The sequence below is a fragment of the Cimex lectularius genome, unplaced genomic scaffold, assembly GCF_000648675.2.
Source record: "Cimex lectularius strain Harlan isolate CLEC.00 unplaced genomic scaffold, Clec_2.1 scaffold94, whole genome shotgun sequence".
NCBI classification, from domain to species: domain Eukaryota; kingdom Metazoa; phylum Arthropoda; class Insecta; order Hemiptera; family Cimicidae; genus Cimex; species Cimex lectularius.
The window spans coordinates 537,253-560,056 of record NW_019392668.1 but is presented as its reverse complement, the minus strand read 5'-3'; the positions used below and the strand labels follow the sequence as shown (position 1 = coordinate 560,056).

The 22,804-nt window shown below is 35.7% G+C and overlaps 1 protein-coding gene and 1 long non-coding RNA gene across 2 annotated transcripts; both read left to right on the top strand.

Moving 5' to 3' along the window:
* The first annotated feature begins 949 nt into the window (after positions 1 to 949).
* Positions 950 to 21,364, top strand: LOC106670258 (tudor domain-containing protein 7A-like). Its single transcript, XM_014400436.2, has 22 exons — positions 950 to 1,044; positions 1,234 to 1,339; positions 5,774 to 5,988; positions 6,068 to 6,193; positions 6,256 to 6,609; positions 6,679 to 6,756; positions 6,819 to 7,025; positions 7,080 to 7,244; positions 7,687 to 7,866; positions 10,624 to 10,752; positions 10,804 to 10,889; positions 10,969 to 11,134; positions 15,803 to 16,030; positions 16,122 to 16,361; positions 16,439 to 16,543; positions 19,338 to 19,552; positions 19,619 to 19,689; positions 19,758 to 19,852; positions 19,939 to 20,087; positions 20,193 to 20,344; positions 20,586 to 20,808; positions 20,876 to 21,364. The coding sequence occupies exons 2-21, from the start codon at positions 1,243 to 1,245 to the stop codon at positions 20,801 to 20,803; spliced, it is 3,276 nt and encodes a 1,091-aa protein (XP_014255922.1). The 5' UTR covers positions 950 to 1,044; positions 1,234 to 1,242; the 3' UTR covers positions 20,804 to 20,808; positions 20,876 to 21,364.
* Positions 4,774 to 5,418, top strand: LOC112126328. Its single transcript, XR_002909902.1, has 3 exons — positions 4,774 to 4,812; positions 4,898 to 5,090; positions 5,191 to 5,418. It is a non-coding gene; the product is annotated as an uncharacterized LOC112126328 (long non-coding RNA).
* Positions 21,365 to 22,804: the final 1,440 nt, after the last annotated feature.

Here is a 22,804-nt window from a genome sequence, read left to right as displayed (position 1 = left end):
TTTAAAACATTTTAATTAATTCGTAATATAAAATGCACCTGATCAGCAGGTTTCTTAATAATCCGGATTCAGAATTGGGCCTGTCTTGTATGAATCGAGCAACAACCATTATGTACATAATTGAAAATTTAATATTTAAAAAAATATGCTGATGGTGGGTGTAAATTCCCAAAGTGTCCAAATAAATGTTTAAATAAGTAATGCATTTATTTTTTTAAAGCCCACATTGACATTTTAAGCAAGAAAAAAATTAAAAAGACGAATTAGTCTGACTTTTTAAAAATAAGAATGATGTTAAAGAATGAAAGTGGATAATTATTTTTTGATTAGGAACCATAAAAGAATGATTTACCAAATCAAATGCTCTGAAAAATATCTAATTACAACACATAATACTAAATGAAATGAACTGTTATTTCAGATATTTATTTAGAAATTGTGAGATACGGTCTGGTGTGATGTAGGTTTCGGAAAAACATTTTCTTTATTGTGCCAACGTTTCGATCTTTATTGAGATCATCTTCAGGGCCTGGGATTTACAAACATTGTTTACATATAACAATTACATTTTGGATGTGGAAAAGTGAATTTATACAATGCAAAATATATTTTTTTTATATTCAATCAAAGTATTTCTACTCACTCAAAGTGTTTGTCTTCTGTGTTATTGTGTTATTTCCGATTTCTCTTTTGATTAAAATGTGTATTTTTATGCATAATTTCTAAATGAAAGACTGGGCAATAGGCTTTTTTAAAATTAACTGTATTTTCCTTAGCGAAAATGATAAATAAAATTTGTATTGTCACATAAAAGGTTTTATTTCTTGTTTATTTTTATTATTTTTTCTTCTTTGAAATATTTTTATATAAGAACAAATTCAAAAAACAGAACAACAAAAATTTTAAATTCAACTGGCATCGATCGATACTCAAATCGATAATCTTTTGACCGAATTTCTTTAATCCCTAATTTCCACTTTTTACTGAGGTAGCAATTTTAAAGTGAGAGTCGGACTCGATAGTGTTGTCATTCTGTTCAAATAGGTGAATATCATGGAAAAATAATTATTTCATCATTCTTACAGTATATTATGATCATCCGATCTTTTGTTTGTCGTAAAAAAGGTTTTATCAGATCTAAAAGAAACCAGAAAAAAACTTACTTTTAACCCTATTCAATGTTTACTTTAAACACCCGATGATTTTTTTTTTCGTCTTGACTTGAATTTACAGTTTCAGAAAATGTCGGAAGAGGAGAAATTCAGAGATCGTGTCATCTCGAATCTCAGGGCTTGCCTCATTTCAGCCCAAGGAGGGATCCTAAGCTCAAGACTGAATAGTAAGTATACACATAGATACTTGTTGCTTCATCGAACTGATCGATAAAAAGTAATTTTTTTTAAAAACGTTTTGTAATTATCAAAAGTTTTAAATTCAATTAATGCCCTGCCAATCACAAAATCTTTGATTTGGGATTTGACTTTTAACGGCAACCTGTGAGAATCACCTGGCTCGGTGATATTCTCGCAAGTCAGAGTCGTCCGACTAAATATCCAGAGTTGTCAATGAGATCATTTCAGCCCACAATGTGCTTAGTGTTTTTAAACTAAGCAATATCAATGATTTTCCAATTATATTCTTTCGTACCTACCATTCGCTCGAATGGGTTGATGGAGTACTTAATCTTACTACTTGCTCCGTGACTCGTCGTACAAGAGTTTTCCAAAGGGCCTTCTACACCTCGTCCTAAGTAGAACGTTTTACTCTCTTTCAAGCAATAAATCAACTGAACCACTATCTTAACAAAAAGAATATTTATCTATCATTCATGTACACATTTAAATTATTTTTTTATTCACCTTGTACAATTGATATTAAAAATTTGATAGCCTAGGTACTCTGGGATTCCTATAATCCATAGATTATTTGAAGAAATATTACTAGTTCACAAAGACTGTACAAATTCATTTTCATTTATCATAATTTATATAAGCTTACATGTAGATGTAGATGCAATTTCAGGGTATAGTATACTGCACCCTTTAAGAGCTATTGTATCCCCCGTTTTCTGCGTAAAGCACATCGGTGAGTTGTATTTCATCAAGGAACTTGATTGGTAGGCCCGGTTTCAGTGGTTGAATCTCTTTTAAGGTCACATTGTACATCCCAAAGCACTTCCTCCTGCGGGCAAGTGTAGCACCGCAGTTTGTTAGTAGGTGTGTTGGGGGTCTCTTCTGCCTCTTTGCAGAATCTTCATGTGCCATCTTGGATTGTTCCAATTTTCTATAAGTGTCCATTTAATCTGCAGTGTCTATTCCTGCTTCCTTTGACACATTCTGTAATTTCTTTTCCTCCGAAATTTGTTAGGAGATTCTTGGATTGCCTGTGTCCAATGAGTGAATTCCAAAGTTGTCTCATTTTATTTTTGTCCTTCTGTCTGAGATATTCGTTAGTAGTGTGGATTCCTATGCCACAGAAGGGTTCAGGTGTAGCAGCCCCTTTCCTTGCAAGGGTGTCTGCTTTCTCGTTGCCTTCTACTCCCATGTCCTGGGACCCAACAGAGGCTGACTTTATTCTGCATACCTAACATATTTAGTTTGGTTTTGCAGTTCAGCACCATCCTTGAACTAATGATACTTGAACTTAGTGCTTTGATGGCTGCTTGGCTATCTGGCATGATAGCTATGTTGTTGTTTTTGTACCCTTTACTTAGGTTGAGTTGGGTACATCTTTCAATTGCGTGAATCTCAGCTCGGAAGATACTGGTGTATTTTCCCATGGGTTCTGAGTATTTGGTTCCAGGACCGAATACACCTGCCCTGTACCTTCTTGTGTTCTATATCCATCTGTGTACCAGAGGATGGTGCCATTTTTAAAAGAGTTGTTTCCCTCTCTTTCCCATTCTTTTTTGGTACCCAGGTTTATTCCGAAGTTTTGGTTAAATTCAAACATCCTGTTCATGTCGTCTCTTGGAGCCATGAGTATCGGATGGTTATAAGCTTACATAGTACAAAGCATTTTAAATAATAATTTTTTTTTTTTGTGTTTCCAGAATTTGTTATAAAGGAAATTTTGAATGAAACTTCTTTTCCAACTATTGGGTTGTCCGGAAAATAATGCAGGATTTTGGTATTAAACAATAAAAAAGAAACTAGTTACTTTAAAGCAATGTTCTTTAATCAAAATAATTTCCCATACTCTCAATACATTTCTCCCAACGTGTTGGTAACTTATTAATTCCGTCTGAGTAGAATTCAGAATTTTTAGAATTGATAAAGTCAATAAATGCATTTTCCAGTTCCGTTTGATTTTTGAATATTATGTGTTGTAAGTAGTGGTCCAGGTGTCTAAAAAATGGTAGTCAGTAGGCGAGAGGTCCGGAGAGTAGGGTGGGTGAGGCAAAGTTTCATAGCCAAGCTCCAATAATTTTTGTGACGTTACACGTGACACATGTGGTCGAGCGTTGTCATGCAACAAAATGGGCCCTTTCCGATTGACCAAAGAGGGCTTCATTACTGCCAATTTCTGATGCATGGTATTAATTTGGTTACAGTATGATTCAGCATTGATGGTTTCGCCAGGATTTAAGAAGCTGTAGTGTATTAAACCAAATGAAGCCCACCATACCGTAACCATTACCTTTTTTTGATGAGTTGGGGGCTTTGGAAAATGTATTGGAGCTTCTCCTTTGTCGAGCCACTGTCCAGAACGTCTAGTGTTATCGTAGAGAATCCACTTTTCGTCACATGTAACAATTCTGGCCAGAAATGGGTCATTTTTGTTTCGACAAAGAAGTGATGCACAAACATCAAAGCGCTGATTTTTTTGGCGATCGTTTAATGAGTGTGGAACCCAATTTTCGAGTTTTTTCACTTTTCCAATCGCCTTGAGGTGGTCAGCGACGGTCGTTTTACTGACTTTGAGTTGCTCTGCAAGTTCTCGAACAGTTGTTTTGGGGTTTTCTTCCACCACTGATCGCAGAACATCATCATTAAGAGAGGAAGGCCTTCCACGACCTTCTTCATCTTCAAGGCTGAAATCTCCCTCCCGAAATTTTTTAAACCGCCTTTGCACAGTGCACTCATTAACACAACCCTCGCCCCAGACTTGGTTAATGTTTCTAGCCGTTTGGGCTCCGCTTCGGCCGAGTTTAAACTCGTAAAAGAAAATCGTACGAAATTCTCGCTTTGACATTATAAGGATGACTGAATTATTTCCAAGTAGCGGAATGCTACAGAGGTAAACAAACAATATCATTTGGAAGAGGATTAATAAGTGTTGACATTCATACAAATGAGTAATCCTGTAAACGTAAACAGAATATTTTATATAGATTTTTTTTAATGAAAACTTAAAATCCTGCATTATTTTCCGGACAACCCAATAGTTTCAATTTTTTTCTTATAGGTGGCCTTCAGGGACCTGACTCGTGGAAAAAGGGTCATCCTCACATGATTAAGAATAAGCCATACGAGCTTGACACGGGCATTTACTTTTGGGCCAAAGCCCGTGTATGCGTCCAGCATGTAGAGAAAAATTATTCGATCTCATTTAATTGAAGGTGTCATTCCTTGGCTCCATAGGGATAGGGATAAAAGAAGTGGCCACAAGGCCTTCTGCACCTTGACCTGAGTAGATATATTGTGCTCCTCTATTTTTTATAGCTTACGTGCCTGCTTTAGATTGTTAATCAACCTCCATAGCCTTGCCAGCAGCTCTTGGTGTAGGATCTTACTTGAGGCTTTTCCTCTCCTAGTTGCAAAAATCTGCACCTACACCTTGGTTCCATATAGAGAGCATGTAGGAATGCCAGTAAGTATTTGGGCCTGAAACAGTTATTGATGGTGGAACATTGAGAACTCCACTACTCTAAGTGAATGTTATAAATGTGTTTAAGGGTGAGTGAGAGGTGAATGGATTTAGAAAATGCTTGTTGGGAGGTGAAAAGTTGTGGACAGCACCTGCAGCCCAACTTGGGTGGTGGTCCAGACAAGACGAGGACTGCCAACACCCGGGTGGGTGATTCCTGAACCCTGCTGGAATTTAATTGAAAACAAAAAATTGTGACATTCCAGGCCCCGACAAAATAAGTAATTTGAATAATGAATTAAAGAAATGAATAGTTTTGATTTAATGTGGAATAAATGTATTTTTTTTTTTTTTTTACTCGTTTACAAACTTTATCAAAAGGGAAAAAATTAGCGAAGTGTGAGTCGAAGGCTGGATGGGTTCTACCCAAAAAAGATCATCGAAAATCATTTGCTGACTTGGTGTGTAGCACAACCTCACTCAGTGTCCTACTGACGAGGCTGGACCCATAATGTAAATACGTTGGCCCACAGGAGTGAACAGTGTTCCCAGACAAAGTACAAACTATACAAACAAATAATGGTACAAAAGCAACTGTTAGTTGAAATATTACATTATATACATAAATATATACATACATACTATATACATTTTTAGACATTATAACATTTATGAAAATCAGAATTGATGATATGGGTGAAAAAATGTCTGCAATTTCTTCATGGGGTCTGTCTTTCATACGCATTTCATGGAAATAAGTGTATTTTCTTTACTCATTTACAAACTTTATCAAAAGGGAAAAAATTAGGGTAGTGTAAAACTGTAAAGTTCCCTCAATATTCAATACATCATCTCATATCTGAACAAAGTCAAAAATTACATTTATTAGATATTTTTAAAACATGTTTACATAATTATTAAGTAAATTAATATTTTAGGCGGCTTATAAGAGATGTTTTTACAGGTGATTATCAGCAGCTTCTCGGGGAAAATATCCCTTATAAACAATTGGGCTTCAAAAGCTTGGAAAGTTTTTTAGAGTCTCTCCCTGACATTTCGATCAGACATAAAAATGGGGAAATGTTCGTTGAGGCTGTCGCATCTGCAAACAGCCAACACATAACAAAACTGGTCGAGAGACAGAAAAAATCGTCAAAAAAATCTTCAAGAAAAAGAGTGGTTAATATAATTTAAGATTAATACTCAAAATGTCATCGCAGTTTATTATTATTGTTTATTTATTTAATTATTTTTTTAGCCACCTGTTAGAAGGAGTAATTCTATGTGGCAACCACCACGGTATAGGGGCCCTCCTCCAAAATTAGTACATAAACCAAGGCAAAGCCTTATCCAACTTGCAGCATTGCCACCACAAAATACAAAGGTTTTTTTTTTAAATCTTTATTCTTTCTTTAGTACAATTTTATAATGTTTTTGCAATTGCAGTTGTTTATGACATTAGGTGTTGGGAGAGAAATTCAGAATCGAAAACCATCCCTGAAATTTCCTACAAATTTAAAAAGCAATCATAATAGCAATTCAACAACTTTAGTGAAACCACAACAGAAACAAACCAATGGAAAGTCGTCCACTCCTTTTATTTTCTCAAACCAAGCAAAAATAGATTGCCGGCCTCAAAGTGAAAGTAAATCACCGTTATTAGATGATCTGGGCTGTCAAACTCAATTAGATGTAAATAAAGGTTCTTTGAAAGTTGAGGTCTCGTTACCAACTCCAAAAGTCCAAATTAATCTAGATTCTGAATCCTTTAAAACCCAGACTAGAAGCTCTGCTCAACAAGTATGTAAACATTGTTAAAATCGTCAAAAGGCATTTTGTTTCATTACATTTTTTTATATGTATGTACAGAGGTTGACAGCAGAGAAGAAAAAAGATACCACAAAGATGAATTATCCTTCACACAAAGCCAAAAAGAATACTCAAAATGTAAGAAATTTATTTTAACCTTACATTAAAATACAAAATAAAGTTGTTTTATCCCATTTCAGGCATCAAAGTACAGCCAGTCGTTTTCTCTGGTCACAGTTCCGACAAATTTCGACGACAAATCATACGTAAACAGGCTCATTGCTTATGCACATAAGAACTCGTGGCCTACTCCAGAATTTTACGTTTTGAACAGAAAGACTGTTGAAGGTACTAGCAAGGTCATTTGCAGGACAAGTATTATCTGCTGTCCAGTTGGCGAATCACTGGTAAGCTTTTCACCGCGACATCATCGAGTATGAACTACATGAAATTTTCTGAAGGTGCGGGAGTGTTACGAGTACTCAACTTATCCGAATGAGTTTTCCGACACGAAAGAGGCGTTGGAGTATGTCGCCGCAAAGGCGTATAACAGCCTGTTGACAAAAAATGCCATTCAGCTCCCCGAGACTCAAGACCACCGAATTATAATTGACAGAATAGCACAAGTATGTGTTTATTTTTAATTTTAATTGTGTTTAATTAATCAGGACGTAAGGAATGAACATTTTTATGATCATCTTAAATTTATCCTAAAAATCCCAAAAATTACATGTACAAATCAATTATTGAAATTTTATAACTTTCATACACAGATCTTGTTCAATTTGTTGACTTAATATTAAATAATTTTGTTTTGTAGTTTGTTAGTTTCCAATCATTTTAGTCTGTCAGATGTATTTTAAGCTTTTTGCCATCTTCAGGAGATAATTTTTACCCCGCCCCTCCGTGCTTTTACCCTATTTACCAGTAGAAGATGCTAAAATCCATCTTGACAGACTGAAACAGTGAAGACCAAAATGATCGGAAACACTGGGAGGGAATCTCAAAATCAAACATTTTACTTCATTGTTTTAGTTGAGATGATTTTAATTTGTGTCCTTCATCTAGATTGTGAGCGGACGTAATTACGGCGTATGGGCATTCCAAATAATAGCTGACTACGAAACGCTGTATGGTGAATCTCTTCCGATCGCGTTAGCCGACATACTGAAGAATAGCGGTGTCTTAGAAGTTACAAAATTGTCCGACGCCCAGTTTATCGTCTATGATAAAGTCCACGAATCAAAGGTATTTCAAATGACTTTTGCATTTTTACTTCTAAAAAGCCCTGGGATGCATACATTTTGATTTTCATTTTCTTTCAATTTGACAAGCTATTAGTATAGCAGTTTTTTTTTTTTTTTGTTACAAATTACCTAGGAATGCCAAATTGCTTAAGCTTTACATATTCTTGTTATTATTATTATTATTACTCAATATAAAGTTTCTAGTATAATGTTAGAAAAGTTACAGTAATTTTTTTTTTAAACTCTATTACATACTTTGTCAAGCTTTCTATTGGTTACTATTCATTGCATCCAATAAGCTGAAGCTTTCTATTGTTTACTATTCATCGGTTCCAATAAAATGAAGCTTTCTATTGTTTACTATTCATGACTTGCATCATCTTAATCACGGTGCAATGTTTTTATTCTCATCTAGAAAGGACCCTATGCTAAGTTTATATGTCAGTTTTCATCCTACTGTTAACACGTTCAGCACTAGCCGACTTGGCCGTTTTTGACCTTTGCCGGACTCTTCTTTTTGACCCATTCATCCGGCTGTCTCTACCTACTTTATTTGACATACATATTTGCAATTTTTATAGCTTTTCTTGAAAAATTAATCCTTTTCAACGGGACTTTTCTTTGTCGGTATTACTTATTGTAAGGAATAGTTAGATGTTAGTGAAGAATAAGGACATACAGGTATTTTACAAAAACATTTATTAGGTACTGAAACAAATTTTTATATTTACGCAAACAATAAAATTGATAAATTCTTTTCAATTAATTAAGGTTTTGGTTGAGATAAAAAAGTCAGTGTCACAAGCAGGATTCGAACCGTCGTTGCTTAATTTCAACAACTCTCTCTGAGATGTGACACAACAATAAAATTAATAAATTCTTTTCAATTAATTAATGTTTTGGTTGAGATAAAAAAGTCAGTGTCACAAGCAGGATTCGAACCGTCGTTGCTTAATTTCAACAACTCTCTCTGAGCTACATGATCTGTGCCTTCTTGAGTAAACTCCAATAGCGCAGGAGGGATAGAAATCACTTCGGACAGTTGTTCTGGGAATGTTAAGCCATATGCTTGACTTCTTCAATCTTCCAATAATGCTATGATTCTAGCCGAATCACTTAGAACCATCATTCAAACAAATTTGAAACTGAAAAACTGTACAACTTAAAAAAAATCAAGACAACGGAACGTTAGAAAGAAGCTTTACCTTAAAACCAACCAAGAACTGATTGTTTATTCAAAACTTTATTTTCACAAAAATCACAAGTGAGAGATTTAATCTGTGCTTTATTTACTTCTAATCGTTTAAATCAGACAAATGTTATAAGACGGATCAATGGAGGATTGTCTAAGAGATAATTAAAAATATTAAGGATGGCCATTTTTTTGCCTCTCAGTGTATATCTAGAAAAGAGTGCTTTTTGGTGCATTCATATTTTTTAAAAGAGTGATATATTAAAAAAGTTTCTTTTAAAAACACCATATAACTTAAACATTTATTACAATTAATTAAGGTTTTCAATTGAGATAAAAAAGTCAATGGCACAAGCGGGATTCGAACCCACGATCTTCTGCTTGATACGCCGCTGCTCTACCACTTGAGCTATCGTGACCTCGATCCACTCGGACACCAACCTCCCATCTCATCCCCACCTTTTGAATTTTCCCTCCTTTTTGCCATTTTTCAAATGTCGTGTAATCGGATTGGATTCTCGACGACAAATGAAATGGCCACGGAGAGCTTTAGTGAAGTATAATTCATTTTGCTTACTACATTTTATTAGATTTCGTGGTCCGCTTGACCAAATAAATTCTTTTCAATTAATTGAGGTTTTGGCTGATAAAAAAATCAGTGTCACAAGCAGGATTCGAACCCACGGCCTTTGATTAAATACACCTCTGAAAAACTACCGATAAATATTTAATAGTCCTACCACTGTTTCTTGGTTCAAGAACGAACACGGAAGCAAAAAATTCTTTTCGGTTTCAACGCGCTTGAGGATGAACCATGCTATCTCATTTGTATAGGATCAGACTCAGACAGTCGCCAAATTGCCCAACCTGTGACGAACCAGAGACCCTCAAAAACTGTTTTTTCCTGTACAGAGCATGAAACTACTAGAGCAACTCTTTTTGACCGACTCTTCCTGCTGAAAGAAGTAATTAAGCCATTTTGTTTTGATAGCCTGTTGGCATCAGGTAACAGAAAAGTTTATAGAGGAATTTATGAATTTCTACAGAACGCCGGGTTGGACATATAATTAAATAAGATAGTCGAGTGGGCTGGCCAGGTAGTTTGCTGATGGGGGGGGGTTGAAGAAAGTGCACAGGGCAAGTTGAGCCCCGGACTGCGGGGAAGATGCGGACTTTTCCACGGCCCCACCAGGGGATGTAAGTGGTTTTTATCCGCATCTTTCTGAAGCATCCGAATCGGGGTGGTGTGTGTTGCCCAAATGTCAAAAGTCTATACTTAATAGGTGCACTTCGGCCTGGGCTGGCCTGGTCTGGTTCCATTCTGGCGGGATCTTGGACACTACTCACGGGACTTTGGCTGTATGCTAAAAATGCGAGGCCATTAAAAAAAAAAGTTTTTTCTGAAACCTACATCACTCGAGACTGCATCTCACGATTTCTGACTAATCTCAAAAATAAAATAAATTTATATTTTGAAAGTTTAACTTTTTTCTGAAAACTTACGCACACACCCAACATTTTAAGTGGTGTTCAGATTAGATTTTAAAAATGTTCGTTTATTTTCAGAAACCAAAACAAGAAGTACAACTTTTACCACAATTAGTTCTCCCCGAAGAAGAAATCTGGGAAGTATTTGTTACCAGGGTGTGCAGTATGAATCGAATTGTGATTCGATTGATTGGACCGGAGTATTCAGTAAGTGAAAAAAATCAACATAAAAAAAATTCTTATTTCAAATAAATTTAGGCGCAGTATGAGAACCTAGCGACTGAGATGGAAGCGTTCTACATGACCCGGCATCTTCCACCTACGAACATACTCGAAGTCGGCAGGTGCTTATCAATCTATTAACATACTAATATATTAACATAATACATAACAGATTATTTAGTCATTTTTATTTCTCTTTAGATACTACATACACATAGACTCCGAGACTTGCTCGCGTGTTATGCTTATGGAGATGCTAAGTGAGGACCGACCCAGGGTTTTATTCATAGACCATGGTGACTCGGAAATTGTTGCAAGATCTTCCCTTCATGTTATTAAAAGTGACTATCTTAATCTACCAGGACAGGTACTATCATTTCAGAATCATTTATATATGTTTACATCCAAAATCATGATCAGGTAGTTTCAAAAATAGTTCGATTGAACCTACCTGCTGTATGTACATTTTTTGCTTGGCAAAGACAATCAGATACAATGTAACAATGACACTCAAAAACTCATTATTAAAGAAACATTAGGGGCATGAGCGGTTGCTCCAGTTAAGGTGTTGGATGTGGTGACTCAAATCAATGATATAAAAGTCTTGGGTTTTGAATCAAGTAGCCCTGATTTTGAACCAACATACTTGGACATTTGTAAAACGGACTTTTTTTCCCAAAACACCACCACCCCGAGGGTCCATATAACCTCATACTTGAAACACCCTTATAACAAAAACAATAAAAAAAATTAAAATTCATCAAACCTGATAAACGGGGGCATCAGTGGCCGCAAGGTTTAGTCTTTGACACGGTGCTCACACTGTAAAGGGGTCCATACACGCTCAATATTATTGCACAATGTGGGTTGCACAATATTTTGATGGAGGCCCTAACTGCTCAATATTATTGCGCAATATTTCGATTTGTGCAATAAATTGTATCGTATGCAGGCAATATTGATGGTTGTGCAATATATTGCACAATCGTGAGCACAGACATTGCACAACCTTCAAGGCAATATATTGTGCAATTAGTTCCAACCAGAATTTCATATAGTGAAGTCATGTTGAGTGATAGTGATTTGTGTTGTGTGATTATCGCTGTGGGTGCCAGTGTGAAAAAGAAGAAGAGCTCGCAAAAAGGCAGAAAATGGACCAAACAGTGGCTAATTGATAGGGCAAAGTACACCCACGAAAAATTACTTAATGAACTGAGAGTGTCTGAACAGATGACTTTCGCAACTTTTTACGGATGAATGGCGAAATATTAGATGAACTGCTCGCTTTGGTTACTCCTCAAATTGAGAAATATGACACTATCATGCGTGATGCTATTCCTGCAAGTCAACTAGTCTTACTTCTTGTTTATCAGCCTCCGGATATTTTTCGCGGTATTTTTCTAACAACACTTCATACTGCTCCCCCTTCTTCGCACGATTAGTATAATCTTTACACTTCACATCCCACAAAGCTGGAAGGCCACGATAAACGTCAATCAATTTGAAAATGAATTGCCTATCAGCTTCCTTGGCAGCCATGACGACGCGACTGGGTCTGTCTTCACGTGCGGGTTTTTTGTTTGAGTTATTCAAACGCGTTTCAGCATTACGCCCTCTTCAGTGAAAAACTGTCAGTCATTTTGTCTGAGTAAGGTTTATATAGTATCGCATCTGTCGTTTGTTGCTGGGGGCGTAGTGTTAGGGGGCGTGGTCTTCGTGCTCATTGGTCGGTCTCGGTGGCGGTTATTTCCGTTGTCAGTTATTATTTGTGCATTGTTTTTTTTTATTGTATTAAGTGTGTGGCGTAATTACACTACAACCACGAACCAAACACAATAGAAACAAGCATGACATTAATACACAATGCACAAAAAGGACGAAAACTAAACATACTAGAGAACCTTGAGATATACAAACAAATAACACTTAAAGACGGAAAACTTATAAACGCACAAACAAACTCACATTCACACACCACCTTTACACCATTAAAAACACTTCATAACAAAAAACGAAAACGGAAGAACAAAACCTCATAACCAACACCAGGAAAAAACAAAAAACCAACAATGCACAAATAATAACTGACAACGGAAATAACCGCCACCGAGACCGACCAATGAGCACAAAGACCACACCCCCTAATGCAATGCCCCTAGCAACAAGCGACGGACGCAATACTACATAAACCTTACACGGACAAAAAGACAGACAATTTTTCACTGAAGATGGTGAATGCCGAAACGCGTTTGAATAACTCAAACAAAAAACCCGCGAGAAAAGACAGACTCAGTAGTGCCTATGTGCCGGTTCAACATAACTTTGGTACAGTTACTTTGTTTTTGTCATACAATGCCACTAATAATTCATCGCTTTTAAGTTCGTTAGGCCTTCCACAACAAGGCTGGTCTTTGGTATCACCAGATATCTCTCCGTTAAGAAAACATCGGGACCAGTGTTGATACATACGTTCATTTACTACGTTATTACCATAAATACCACATAAATTTCAGCAGGCCTGAGATTGAACTCATCGCATGCATTGCATTTTATTCTTACTGACTTGGGATCAACTGCCTCTTTCTTAACAATCTCTTTTAATAGACCTTTTCCCACCCTCGAGCTAACAGGGCTAGCAGGTAATAAAGGATCACCTTTATAAGGGTGTATTTTGGGATTCAGCACCTCTAGTTAGGACCCAAATCTTTACCCCGCATTTGGGGGGGATAAATGTAGAAGAAGGTGACAATAAATTAATAGGCTTATTCATAAAAATGACAACTAAAAACAGACGTCACAAAATTCACAAAAAATAGAACCAACATGCATTTTTTGGGATACTTCTTAGTGGCCATTGAAATGTATAGATCAGGTAACACATTGACGTGGCAGCAGGTGTTTAGCAGTAAAGATGTGGCAGTGACAGGTCAGGCAGTAGGTTCGGCTAAGGCTTGAGAGCAAGAAAAAACTCCCAAGTTGTGTTAACAGTCCTGATATCAACAAGTTAATACTGTTGTTGTCAACAGGCCAATAACTGTGGCTCGGCCTGAAAGTGTACAAAGTGTAACACACCACCCACCAAATTTCAGGTGAAATTTCAACTCGAAAGTCCCCGAAGCGCACAACAGAAATAAAAACAAAAGGCTGCGGGAAAAAGAAGGCGGCACTGGAGTGGTCAGAGCTCAGGCAACAGAGGAGATAGACGGATCGCTAGTTGCGTGTATACCCCTATAGGCATTTTGATGCATACCAATCTCAATGTTCCATTTTTGCCTGGGTACTTCTCAATGATGTGGCCAATCTGCCAAGATATCGGATCGCTCTGGGTGTGCCTTAAAATGACAAGTGTTCCCAAGTCTGTGATATCGGTGTTCCCTCGTTTTTGCAGATGGTGAAATACTCCAGTCACCACTTCTTCCAGATATCCGCTGTGCACTTCTGTAAACATTGCCACCGAGTCATCAATCAATGAGCGTGACCAGACCAGTCTGGTTGGGGTAATGACACCAAGGCGTCTCCTATAAAATATTCTGGTGTCAGTACATAGTAATCATGGGAGGGAGGACATCAGATGCAGCAGAATTCAAGATCGCTTTGATCCGGCTTGTGATGGTGGACAACTCGAATGCCAACGGTTGGTGCTGGCGAATTCGCATGAGATGGTACTTCATCAATTTCATGGCATAATAATCCTCCAAAGTGAGGGGCTGTTGGTGGGATGAAGCTACACTATACCTCGCTTTACCAAATGTTCAATTTTGTGCGTGTTCTCTGTGTTTGACTGTTGACACTTGGCTCTTAAAAAGTTTCTCATGTTTTCTGACATAATTTTACTTGGGATCCCTCTTCTATCGACAAAAAGGTCCAAGCAGGAGAGAAAGGCAGCAGATGAAAGTTGTGACACTGCCTCAATGTGTACCAGCCTTGGTTCCATGGCAAACAAAATGGAGGTGTAAATTTTCACAGGGCTGCTTTGCCTCTTAAAAATTTACAGATTGGGAAGGGGCTGACTAAATCTGCTCCTACATTCAGAAAAGCTCTTAGTTTGAAGCGTGAGATGAGTAAATCCCTGAGGCGTGATGGGTCCAACTCTCAGGCAGTGGTAATGAACACAGTGATGGAAGCTAGATCGAACTAGTCTTCGAGCACAAGGGACCCAGAATCTTCGTATCAAGATGATTAGGGATGGTCACTAACAGCTTGGTAAAGTCAGACAAACGCAGGATCGGGTGTTTGAATTTTTTGCCTATAGGTGCATTAGCTAGGTGTCCGCCCAACCTAAAAAGACGCTGGGAGTCCTTGTACGGATTAAGTTGTCAGCATGCTTGATACCCTTCGAAAATGGTATCGCTGTATGGACTTCATCAATTGGCCGGCTGCGTTAACCTCTCTTAAGCTCAAAGTGTCATTAATCTGCTGCTCTGCCTGAGCACGTAGGTTCTTGATGAACGGACGTACGTAACCGACTCGCGTCATTGAGAATATGATGAGAATCGTGCGAGCAGGTCTTCAATTGTGTCAGTATCATCAGCAGCAAATATGGCTGGCTTAACTTTTGTCGAATCTGTTCTCCCTTCCATATATGAGTACAGAGGCCACAAAATAGATATTTCATATTATGATAAATGCGTGCCAGGATTCGAATCTCAGAGTGTGACAAGTAACAAATAAAATACAAGTTAGACACTTAAACCACTCAGCCACTGTGGTCCCCTTGTGTATTATTCACTAATATTATTCACATATTTGTATTTATTGTCTATAAAATTGTTGGTGAAATCTCATTTTTTCCTTTTCTCTTCCTTTCTGTTCGGAGGGTGTGAAAATGTTTTGAGGTCATGTCAACGCCTAAACCGTTGCTGCCAGACGCCCCCTTCTTATAATTACACAATATTTCCTCTTAACTATACAAAAATACATTTTATAAAAATTGTTATTCTCAATCATGTTGCTAAATAAACAATTTCAGGGGATTACATTATATTTTAATATATACATCACTTCACTGAATGCATGTTTCTCTTTTTTTCTTTAGGCCATTGAGGTTTATTTAGCTGATTTGGAACAATATGTGTTTAAAGATCCTCCCTACAAATATTCGACAATAGAAGATATTATTGGGAAATCGTATGTCGCTGTAGTTACTTCTCGCTATCCCATTTCAATTATCTTGAACGATACTTCAGGCGATACTGATATAAACATCAACGAACTGGTGCAGAACGAAATAAATTCAAGCTTTGCGGCACCTCAGCTTCATGAAGTATTTTTGAAACTGTGTTATACAGTAGAACTTTTCTGCCTTTTTTAAATATATATTTTTTTTTTTTTTTTTTTTTTTTTTTTTTTTTAAGGTTAGTCAAGTTGTTGAATTGATTGTGGCCAGTGTCACTTCCGAAGGAGATGTTTTTGTCAACGTCCCTTCAGAGACGTTCAATTGTTTACAAGAAAAATTGGAAATAATCGACAACGGTGATCTAGAAGTAAACGACATCACAGCGATTGATCAGCTCAATAATAACTCCAGAGTTTATTTTGTAAGAGGAGAGAGAGCACAGAGGGTTCTCATCAGCAAAATAATTTCCATAAATGAGGTATAACAACATTATAACTTTAAAAAAATGTATATTTTTTTAATCTCAAATAATATTCTTTTTTATTCCTCTTTAAGGTGGAAGTCAATCTAATCGATCTTGGGATTACAGAACAAGTGAAAATACAACAACTCTTTTGTGTTCCTGATTTGAACAACATATTTTTGAATATCCCTCCTCAGGTAAAATAATCAAATTTAAGTTTAATTTAAAACAGTTAATAAAGAATGATAGACTTTCATTTCAATATAAAATACAATAAAATAAAAATAATAAAATTAACAAATTATTGCCTGGTTTTGCTCTTAATAACGAGTAGTCTAGCCTCATGGACGGCATTGAGTAAGTAAGCAATCAGATTGTGTCTTGTGAAACAAAATACCATTTTTCAACAAGAGCAGTTTGAAACTGTTCAACGGTTGTTGGACATAGATGGATGTCTAAAGCCGGGAACACACCCTACGCAACGCGACCCGATGCCTTGCCACGTTTTGGTAGGGTGTGCACATCTATCCGACATCAAGCGCACACCACGTACTGTCACTCAGCTTCTTTCACAAATCAGTATCACAATCGCAGCGCCTCTTTTGTTCTTAATGCATTTTTTTGAGCGAAACCATGTAATAAATTGTTAGTTAAATTTGATTGTTTTAAATAAAGTTATTCCGCTGTTTTGATAAATTTTCTGCCTAACCATCATAAATAATTTTTATAAAAACTCATGAATTTTTGATCTCGTTTAATTTGGTTTACATTAAAATTAGAACGTTGTAATTAATATAATGACAAAATTACATATACATAGTTTGAAATAAACTACAAAAAATATGGGTGTCCTGTTCTGATGCTACTTGACGAAAATGGTGCAATTGTGTGAGCAAAACTATGAAATAAATTGTTTGTTAAATTTTATGAGCAAAACCGTGTAATAAATTGTTAGTTAAATTCATTATATCAAAAAATGGTATTTTGGTGTTTTGATCAATTTTCTACCAAACCATTAAAATTAATTTTTTTTAAAAATAAAAACAAGAATTTTTATCTCGGTTAATTTGGTTTATATTAAAATAAGTATGTTTTGATTAATATAACGACAATAATACATGTAGTTTGAATAAAAATATGAGTGTCCGGTTCTTTTGTCTTCGACTACTCAATGCAACCCGATAAAAATCTGGACGGTGGGGATCGCAGAGCGTAGAGTAGGGTAGCGTTGAATAGCATCGGGCAGATGTGCATGGGGGTAATACAATCTTATGGAAAAATAGATTTTGGACTTACGTCAGGTTGCATCGGGTAGTGTCGCATGGCATAGCATCGAGTAAGTGTGTTCCCGGCTTAACTTATCTCTTTATCATGTGCCCAATAAATGGAGCTAATGGAGACCAGAGTTTCCAGAACTTCCTTAATGTACCTTAGTACAGTTAAAGATCCATTCTGTATGATAACCAGGTTGGTTCAAGCATGGAAGTTGATTCCATCCCTTACCATATTTGACTGTCTTTGAAAAGATGACTCAGGCATGGCACATGAAGCAAAGCGTTCATGTCTTCTCCATACATGGTCCTGGTCATATGATTGCCACAAACCTAACATTGTTTAAGTATGCAAGATGCTGATTTACAAAAATCGCCTTTCTACTTGTTCCTCTCCATTATTAGATAATTCCAATTAATTATTCTTTTTATCTCACATTTTTGGTTTAGATGAAAAATTGGTGTCACAAGTGGGATTCGGACCCATGACCTTCGGCACAATACGCTGCAGCTCTAACTTGAGCTATCGTGACTTAGGTTCGAGTCCTGCTTGTGACACAATTTTTCATCTCAACCAAAAACCTTAGATAAAAAGAATAATTAATTGGAATAATTAATATGGTCAATTATGACCATAAAGGAAATAAGGATTGGTAGATAAGTTGATGCTAGACATCTAGAGACTGGGCTACGCGAGAGCTCACACTTGTACTACGTACCTTTTGGGAGGGGGGGAATTAACGCACTCCAAAGTTTGCTCTGGAAATGATGAAATTGAACCGATTTTCTTTATTTTTAATATAAATAGTGTAAAAGGGTTAGTCACACTTTACAAAGGTAAACAAGTTATTAATGTGGTGTTTACCTTTTAAGTTAACATTAATCTTTATATCTGTTATTATGGATGATAAACAAATAAATACAAGTGACCAGTTTTTCATTCTTTGAGTGTATTTATTCTTGTATATATATATATTTTTAAAAAAATCATAGGTAAGGTGAATTTGAAAGAAGAAAAGTACTTCCTTAGTCAATCTTTCTAGGAATTAAATTCACTATTTTTCATGGCCCGCTTGACTAATTAATATCATTCAGGTAGTTAAGGTTTTTAGTTAAGATAAAAAAGTCAGTGTCACGAGCGGGATTCAAACCCACGACCTTAAGCTTGATACGCCACTACTATACCACTTGAGTTATCATGACTTCGATCCACTCGGGCACCAATTTTGAAAATGGCAAAAAGAAGGGAAAATTCAAAAGGTGAGGTTGAGATGGGAAATTGGTGCCTGAGTGGATCGAGGTCATGATAACTCATGTGGTATAGTAGCAGCGTATCAAGCTGAAGGTCGTGGGTTCGAATCCCGCTCGTGCCATTACTTTTTTATCTAAACTAAAAACCTTAATTAATTGAATGACTTTCAAGGAATATCTAGTTCCCCTTCATTAGAACTTAGAGATTATTTTTAAAAATTTTCATGGCTTCAACCGTAATAATTTTATGAGTTTTTCTTTGTAGAGTGGACAAGATCTATCACCTGTCCTTATAAGTATCCTACAATTAGTTCTGGCACGACATTTAAATTTAACAATTTTTTTTTCAAAGATTGTCTAACATTTTATGACAGTTCTAATTCAAAGAAATAATTTCTCATTTATACAATTAGTTTATTATAATGTACTATAATTTTAATCGGTTTTCAAGAGGTTGAAATATTTTCAGGCGTTGAAAGTAAGGTTGAATGATGTCAGTCCGAGCATATTAAAGAACAAGATTGGTTTACTACAAGAACTCCTTCCAAGCTTTTCAAAAGCTATTGCTAAAGTAGTAAGAGTTGACAAATTGCCTTACGTTGAACTTTTCAAGAGATCCTATCCAGGAAACGCCCTTATTTCTGTCAACCAAACCATTGTTTTTGAAGACCAGTTGAAACCAAAGTAATTTTTTCTCTTTTAACTTTTTCATTTTCATTTTCATTTTTTTTTTTTTTTTTTTTTTTTCAGTGACAATTACATTGCACTGTTGGAGAAGTTGTCCATTGAAGATGAAGAAAGTGATATTCGAATGGAAGAAGGTTCTTTTTTTTTTTATTTACACTTTTTTTTTATTCATCATTATCACAATTTTATATTTTATTTTTAGAAAAGTATGGTTTGAAACGTCCTTCACTTCCAAAGATGGGAGAAAGATATTTTGATATACTCGTGATTGATTGCGCCCATCCGACTAATTTTACGGTAACAATATTGTTAAATTTATACACAAAACTTTTGATTAATGCAGTTTTTTATTTATTTATTTATTTATTTTTTTTTTTTTTCAGGTTCAACCTGTAAAATATTTACAGGAGTTGAACTTATTAATGGACCAAATGAAGGTATACTACGAAGTGTATAAGAAGACGAATTTTCAATGGAAAAGCGGTGACCTTTGCGTTGTGCCGAGCAAGCAGGACGACGGGTTTTGGTACAGGTATTTATCTCTCTTGACAATATTTTTTTTTTTTAAGATTGAATTTCTGGTCACCAAACCGCATCTCAGATTTCTGAATAATTATTGAATTTTAATTTTTGCCAGAGCGTACGTGGTGCAAATTATAGACAGCAACCATGCCTCAGTGAAGTACTTCGATTACGGCAACATGGATGTTTTCCCCATCTACGCACTCCGAATACTGGAAGACCAGTTTAAAAAACTGCCTTTTGTCGGACTCAACGCCAAATTACAAGGTAATCTCATAAGTCAGTATGTCATGACAGGTTTTCTCAAACTGGCGCATGTGATGACATGCTATAAATAATAATTTAAAAAATAAAATAATAATAATATTAAAACATTTGCTTCCTGATTGAACTTGAATCCCAACAAGTTTCGACTAGGTGGTGCTCCATTTTAATTTTTTTTTTTTCATTTTTCGATGATCCTATAAATAATTTGGATGCCAAATTGAGCTGTCATTTTCCCCCCCAGGGATTGTCCCAAAACACAAAGACTGGAATTGGGACGACTGCATCAGGATACGAGATCTCCTAAATTACAAGAAGTTCTTTTCGGTGATCAAAGGTATCAAAACAGACCCGGCCAACACATTTTCTACGCTCTCACTCGAGATAATCGACACTTCATCCGAAACAGACATCGACATCGCGCATCAGCTCGTCCTGGAGGGAAGGGCTTGCTACGCCTAAAATCTGTAAGTGGTAAAATTTCAAAAAATATCCCTTAGAATATTTACTTAAACTTATTTTATTTATTTATAGAGAAACTCATTGGACACCGGAAATGTGAACATTTTTATATAATATATTTTATCAAAAAGTTTTTAAAGGTTTATATTTTTTTAACTTTCCATAAGTATAAAAGAAGCCAAAGAATTATAATTCTAAGGGCTGTGATTTATAAAAGGCTTATAGTTCATGTACTGAGTTAAACATTCATTTCGCATTCCTAAAAAAAGAGTCTCGTTATGAATTTATTTGACTTCACAAAAACACTTAAATATTTGACACTTTTTATTTTTATTATTATATATTAAGAAAGGGGTATCTTTTTATTTAATAAAGACCTGTAAGTTATTGAATTTTCAGTATTAAAATGTATTTATTTATACTTGGTTTTTTGAATATAAATATATATTTTTATTATTTTTTTGTTGGTGCCATTTAAAAATGTGTTAATTTAACAATGCTCATGCTATTTAATGAGGTTACATGTTTTGAATAATGTGAAATATAAGTTTATATTATTAATTGAGTGAAATATTTTTTCTGTTCCTTCCCTTGGCATTATTTAGATATTGTTAAAGCATGAATTTTCAGTTTTTAATCAAGTGGAGTAATTGTATAAACAGCAAGGGAAAAAACCAATCGCCAAATGTAGCTGTTGACTGTAGGAGGGAAATATAGATTCTGATGAAACGAACAGTAAAAGATAAATTTTACAATGATTTGATTTTTTTACTGTAAAATGTCAAATTTTTGTAAAGGACATAATTCAAGCTACAATGATATTAGGCATTTTTAAAATTATCGTCTAGCTCTTACTAATTAATTCCATATTTTTACATACAGTGGGGATTCCAATTGATTGTTATTTTAAAAAGGGCGTTTGTTCGAACAGTTGATTTTTTTCTCTGTGGATCTGAAAACACATTTGTCCTCAGAAGAATCAAGACAGAAACTGCAAATATTCGATTTTCACAATTGATTTTAAGGTGCGTTTTCACAATTTAACTTTTTAACTTATTACAATTAATTAAGGTTTTTAGTTGAGATAAAAAATGGCAACGTCAATGGCAGTCAATGGCACGAGCGGGATTCGAACCCACGATCTTCAACTTGATATGCCGCTGCTCTACCACTTGAGCTATCGTTACCTCGATCCACTCGGACACCAACCTCCCATCTCATCCCCACCTTTGAATTTTCCCTCCTTTTTGCCATTTTTCAAATGGTCGTGTAATCGGATTGGATTCTCGGTGACAAATGAAATGGCCACGGAGAGCTTTTGAAAAAATTTTAATTGGTCAAGCGGACCACGAAATTAGTGAATTTAACTTTTTAACTTAGTTGATCGACTCAAAAACAATCTATCATGATGAGAATCTTATTATCTTAGGTTATCTCACGGAAAAAGTTGATTGACTAAAGTTTGATACTGTCAAACTTAACGATTGTTAGAAAATGCTTTTTGTCAAAGAGAGGGATTTGCCGAATTCACTATTTCAAAATTAAGATGTTTGCCTATTGCCTCGGATTACCAGGCGATTCCAAGCCATGTGGCATCTTTGGCACAAAAGTGTTGACGTTTATGATAACTGTAATGGATTCATTTGATAAAACTTAGAATTTTATCATAAGCATTACAGCCTTTGGAATCACAGATTTATTTGTAAATTTTTACGTGTTTTGGCTATTTTTGAACTTTTAACATTTAAAAAAAAATTAATCAAACGGCTTTAGTCGTTTGCCCAACAATATAAACTGTCACACTAGTGAAAAGCAAGTTAGCTCATTGGGACAAGAATAAATGATCCAATGAGTTCCTCACTGATGATAGTGTGAAGCCAAAACACGTTTGAGCAATATCAACACTTGGGAGTATAGACGAACACACTGCCGGTTCAACATGAGTTCACCGACTTGCACCATCAAATCAATATGAGTACAAACCAACACAAAAACTATTAA